The sequence below is a fragment of the Octopus bimaculoides genome, chromosome 7, assembly GCF_001194135.2.
Source record: "Octopus bimaculoides isolate UCB-OBI-ISO-001 chromosome 7, ASM119413v2, whole genome shotgun sequence".
Taxonomy (NCBI): Eukaryota; Metazoa; Mollusca; class Cephalopoda; order Octopoda; family Octopodidae; genus Octopus; species Octopus bimaculoides.
Window position 1 is genome coordinate 61058893 of NC_068987.1, and position 6181 is coordinate 61065073.

Here is a 6181-nt window from a genome sequence, read left to right on the forward strand (position 1 = left end):
AAAATATGTGTATACTGAACGCTGTGAAGCAACGAACTGGAAGGAAGCGGGACGAAGAATGTTCGTGTGCGTGCTTGGCGATAGCCAAGATAAGAAAGGAAGTAGGGCTGGACACATGTGACCAGCGAGGGGTAAGGAGAAAGAGTGGTAGAGGGAGAAAAAGGGGAGGAAGTAGAATATAGGTGAGCAACGAGAGACAGGGAGGAAGAGAGAGATATAGTAGTGAAGGGGAGAGGCGAAGAACAACAGAAGGAAGAACGAGAGGGGGAGAAAGATACAAAGATAGACAGAGTCGCGTCAGAAATATAAAGTCAAAACTTACTTGCAAGAATGACGTGTAAACAGTTTCCGTCTCTCAAATCTACTTACAAGTCTTTGATCGGCCCGTGGCTATAGTGGAAGACACTTGCTCAAGGTGCCACGAAGTGGAACTGAACCGGAATCATATGGTTGGTAAGCAAGCTACTTACCCCACAGTCAATATATATATATATATATATATATATATATAAGGTATATGATTTAAGCTATAAAACGAAATTCGACAAATCCAATCATTTTTTTCGTAAATGGAGGAGGTTAGATGTTAATATGGAATAAATTATGTTTTATTCATTTCGTTATCCGATAGTTTCGTACAGAAAGACAATAAATTCATTTTAAGAATATGAGTTGTCAAAGAGTACTCATCAGTAACACAATAAGAAAAAATAATAAAACTAAATAAAGAAAAAAGGGGGACTTTAGAATTACATAGGTATGGTGTTCTTACTAATTTTTGTAGTGTGTAACTGTTCTTGGAGTCATGTCTATCTAAAACACGATTCTTGAGTTGTGTCTATTTAAAACACGACTCAATATAACTTGGCTCTGTGATCCATTTCGATAAGTGGCCGGCCTACTGTTGCTTAAAGAATATCGGCTATCAGCCCAAAACCGTCAATCATCAAGTGAATTAGGTGGACCCAACTTCAGGAGCTCATATACAAGCTATTGAGCGATCGTGGCTTGATGCCTAGATTGGAATACTCAAGAAAAAAAGAGGCGTATCTACTCAACATTTCTATCACATTTAGATCATTATTGTTTGGAAATTGCTCAGGAAAAACGATGACTTTTTCATTGCTATTTTAAATGGTATCAGATCAGTTTACAAACATTAAAATCAACATTTGATGAATTTTTATTTTGTATTATAAGGTATTAATGATTTTTTTATAAATTTTACACTATAAACTGTTTATTTTGCTTCTTTCTTTTTGTAGAATAAAAGTTTTATGATTTTTAACATATTTCACATTACCAACAGTTGGTAGTTATCATACTATAGTAGCATCAAAAATCTTTTGTTTTACTCGTATTTTGACGGTTTTTCCGAGACATATTTCAATAACTGAATGAAAAAGAGAGCTTTCGATGGCAAATTCTAAAACCTAATACATGCGAAATCATACAAGGAATAAAGTTTCACAAATAGCAAATTCAGATCTATTTTGGACTCTACATTCCAATCCTGGTAGCAAACATTAACTTCACCAGACTATCGTGACTAACCAGATATTACTACGTAACTCTCATCGAGAGAAATTAAACAATTGACTCTATAAAACAACTAAACAAAATAAATAAATAAATGAATAACAATTTTTCTTTGCAGTCTCACTGATTCACGTGATGGAGGGTACAGTCTCAGTGATTCACGTGATGGAACGTACACCAAAAACAAAACAGCATCGTATTCAGGAAGTACCTCCTCAGTGAAAGCTAAAGTTCAACGCCATCTTTGTATGTATGCGTTTTCTTTTAAGACTTTACAGAACAATGCATCTTATTGAGTATTATTTGAGTGAGTGAGTGTTTCTAAAATGTTCACGTCTGATGACGGGTGTTTGGTTTATTGGAATACCAATGAAGCTCCAACCTCATGTAGTTTCTAGTCAACACTGACCTCTCCAACCTCAGACTTCTTCCAGGTATTTTCATCATCACTCGAATTCTGCAGCATTCTATTCGGTGAATTGTACTGAGATTGACTCAATGAATTATATTCCTTCTGAGTATGATTTTAATTCAGTGTTAAAAACCAACAAAGCACAAAATCTTTGTTTTACTAGGATGATAAACGAGCAATGTTGTTCTTTACGGCTTTCTTAAAGTCGATACAAGACTGAAACGAAATTAGTCAAAACAGAAATTGAGATTGCTCACCGTCTCGGTTATATCAATATAACACGTTTGAGACAAGGAATACCACCGATTAGGTGGAGACATTTTAGTGTGTCAAAACAAACCATCTACCTACGTTTTATTATGAAACTGCTTCTTACTTTGTTAATGCCTTTAGTAAAAAAAATTCCACTGTTAATTATAAAATAGTTGCAATTTACCGTGTCAATGTGGTGTTGAACGCTCCACAAACCTAATAGACAATGAATTATATCCTTTTACTGGGGATATAATATCCTTTCTATTATAGATACAAGGCCTGAAATTATGCAGTAGTGGTGGTGCTAGTCGATTTCATCAAACCCAGTACTCATGTTATTGATCCCGAAAGATAAAAAACGAGTCGACCTCGGTGGAATTTGAACCCAGAACGTAAAGACAGGGGAAATGCCGCTAGACATTTTGCGTGGCGTGCTAACGATTCTGCCGGGTCACCGCCTTCACTTGGATCATAATATATAAACATTTGGTTCTCACCGGTTAAATTCGCCTTTCTGTGAAAAGTCACAACTTATAAGTAAAGCTGCTCATTCTTATAAGAAGTGAGTACAATGTACATTTAGTGAGGCAAGGCTGAGTTTTAACCTTAGCATGGCTATTATCTCGGAGAGGTATGCTGTTCGAGGGCTTGATTTTTCATAGATACTCGTAAGGAAAGACACTTCAGTAGTGTTCAATACGTACACAATTTTTGCTTCTACGGCCATCGACACCATTTTGGGGGGAAATTGCTGCTGCTATCATATTCACCAGATAAAACGAAGCCAATGCCTGTTTGGCAATCAAAATAGCAGGATTGACACAAACTCACATTTCTAAAATGTTCACGTCTGATGACGGGTGTTTGTGCCTGAAATACATAAAGATTGCTCAACTTTCTTTTTTTGCCTTGTTTGAAGTTCTCCTTCTTTGTTATTTGTTCTTTTACTTCTATAACTGTATTTCTGATTTAAAATATGAACCTTTAAGGCTGATTTTTGTTTTATTTTCAGCGTCAACACCCAATTCTCCGGAACCTAATTTAGAAATTCCAAGAGATGGAAGCCTCTTATCTTTTCCAACAAAAGACATTGTAACAATACTGATTTGTCTAAATATAGATCCTGGGGTCATAAACCGCGTTAATAAGATGCGTCTCAATGGTAAAAAATTATCTGCTTTGTCAAATGAAGATCTGAAAGAGTTAGGCATAGATAATCCCATCATAAAATATTTCCGGGACAGAACTAAATTGAAATCAAAATCTCATTTCATGTTATAACGAAAAAATAGAAAGTCAGAACAGAACTAGTTGACTAAATAGGGAAACAGAATACCATTTTCCGAATACTAATAAGAGAATGCCGGGCAGAGATTTCCCTAATTCGTATTCGGTGATGCTATGTATGCTTGATAAAATTACTTAACTCTTGTTGTTTTCTAACCCACTTTCCTGAAGAACTTGTATTCTGAAATGGTTCAACTCTTTGCTGCAAGCAATGAGTGGTTTGTATAATATACAAATGTTTCGTTAATTATTAGTAACAAATGCAAGTCCTTCTATAAGCAAAATCCCCTATAGACCAACGTTCTATCAGTGGTGAAGGGATAAATCTCATGCGTTTAGTTATAAAAACTGGGATAACCCCATTTCTCGTCAGCATTTATCACTGATGTAAAGGAAAAGTAAAAGCGCTGGATAATTTCTGCTTGAATACTGACGATTTGTGTATTTGTATATTCATGTTAATTAAAATGCTTTTGTTAAACGAAAGAGAAATCACAACGAAGGCTTGTAATATTTGTCAAATTATAAAGTCTCATCAATAAAATGTTATTAACCTTAACGTATCTGGATTAATCAAAAACAAGAACAAAAATTTGCTATTTTATCATTCGGCTTTCTGTCACGCTTTCATATCGGACAGAACACCAGGATGATGAAGTTTACAATCAGATCCAAAATCACTATACAGGCATACGTCAACTTGCGTCGGTAATTAGTCCGAAGAGATACATTACTCGAAAAATGATTATAACACGAAAGATTATAAGTTCGTTTTTTTTAGCTTACATCTGTTTTAATAAATGGTTTGTACATAGTTTCATTCATATTTTGATTTTCCACTCCAGTATTGGTTTTTAGGTGTTTGTTTAATTTTTATCCTTTTATATATATTCACAAAGACCGACATAAATTCGGATAAATCGAATAAAGTTGAGATTTATTTTATTCCATTAATTTCTTTAAGAAAAAAAACATGTAAAGTCGAAAAAGTTGTAACTCAAAACGACGTGAGTTGGGTATATCTGTATTTCGATTGCTTTGCGCTTATCCCCTTTTCAATTAGAATTTTTTTTACTAAAAAATCCGACACAAGAATATTAAATTCGTTTAAGATTAACACACTGTTTGCATTCTATTCATTTCAATATTTCATTTTTACTTCCATTTGTACTTCTCATTTTCAACAATATTTGAATAAAAAACATATAATACGATTCGCAATGGTGATGTTCCTTTGTGTTTTAACAAACATGTAAAGTCACAACCGTAGATAAATGAACTTAGAAAAAGTTCTCCTCATTTCTAATGTTATATGCATAAAACACATTGACTGGTACAAAAACAATCAATATACAGTATTTTGATAATTCGATTCCGATATACTCAAGAGCTTAATTTCAATTTGTACATAATTTTGTTCTCTTACTTTTTAGACATTAATGAACGTTGCGTATTCTTTTTGACAGGGCTGAGAGGTTTAAAGTAAATATAAGATGAATTTATCATAAAACTAAACCGTAAGATAGATAGAAATACAAGTACTAACTTAATGAAATGAGCACGATAATTTTAATTAAGATAATATTCGTGTCGATGATGGAAGAAGTAAGTATTATTACACAATGTTCGTATCAAAGTCAAGGGTAATAACTCAAAATTATATTCTAGAATTTTCAGATAATTTAAATTGGAGATTGGTAATGTGGTGAAAGAGGAGATAATTTAATGTTTAGCATCTGTAGGAACAAGTTTTTGTCTTATTAGAACTCATCAGGGAAGTATTGACAATCACGTACGTCCTAGATTACTCGGAAGATAGTAACATAGATGCATATGTAGAATAATTACATACACAGATGTGAGATAACAAGACACAACCCAAGGGAGATAACCCAGCGATATTATCCTGAAAAATATCACTATTTTAATTAGTCAAGGTGGCGAGCTAGCAGACTCGTTAGCCCGCCAGGCTAAATGGTTAGTGGTATTTCGCCCGTCGCTACGTTCTGAGTTCAAATTCCACGGAGGTCGACTTTGCCTTTCATCCTTTCAGGCTGGATAAGTTAACTACCAGTTGAACACTCAAAGCGATGTAATCGACACATCCCCTCCCACAAAATGCCTGTCCTTGTGGCAAAATTTGAAACGAGATCAAACTAGTATCGATTAACCGTTTGATAACAGCCCACTTGAGATTGTCTTTCTTGTTTTAAAACGATTTAAATAAATATTTCCCATCAAAAGAGGATTAAATCAATTAAAGGCAAGTGAGACAAAAGAAAAAAAATTGAAATAGTTCGATATCATTCTATTACTACGAAGGTGACGAGCTGACAGAATGTTAGCACGCCGGTTGAACTGCTTCGCGGTATAACGGCTCTGTGAATTATTGTGAATACTGTTGTGTTACTTTTTTTCATTCTTGCATATTATCATTTTATTTTAATTACCCCGATTTTATGTTTGCGTTTTGTACTGTTTTTATGTTTTGTGATGTCTTAAAAATTCTATGTATAGCCCTTTATGGGTAATAAAGAAATCGGTATTTCGTCTGTCTTTATGTTCTGAGTTCAAATTCCACCGAGGTCGACTTTGCCTTTCATCCTTTCGGGGTCGATAAATTAAGTACCAGTTGCGTACTGGAGTCGATCTAATCGGCTCTCCTCCTCCCCCAAAATTTCGGGTCTT

The 6181-nt window shown here is 34.4% G+C and overlaps 1 protein-coding gene across 1 annotated transcript in view; it reads left to right on the forward strand.

Moving 5' to 3' along the window:
- The window catches only part of LOC106874650 (uncharacterized), a 25079-nt gene extending 20365 nt beyond the window's left edge, over positions 1-4714 (forward strand). Inside the window, exons 2-3 of the mRNA XM_014922444.2 lie at positions 1658-1785; positions 3219-4714. Of these exons, the coding sequence (XP_014777930.1) occupies positions 1658-1785; positions 3219-3487 (397 nt within the window). The 3' untranslated portion in view covers positions 3488-4714. The remainder of the gene's footprint in view (positions 1-1657; positions 1786-3218) is intronic.
- Positions 4715-6181: the final 1467 nt, after the last annotated feature.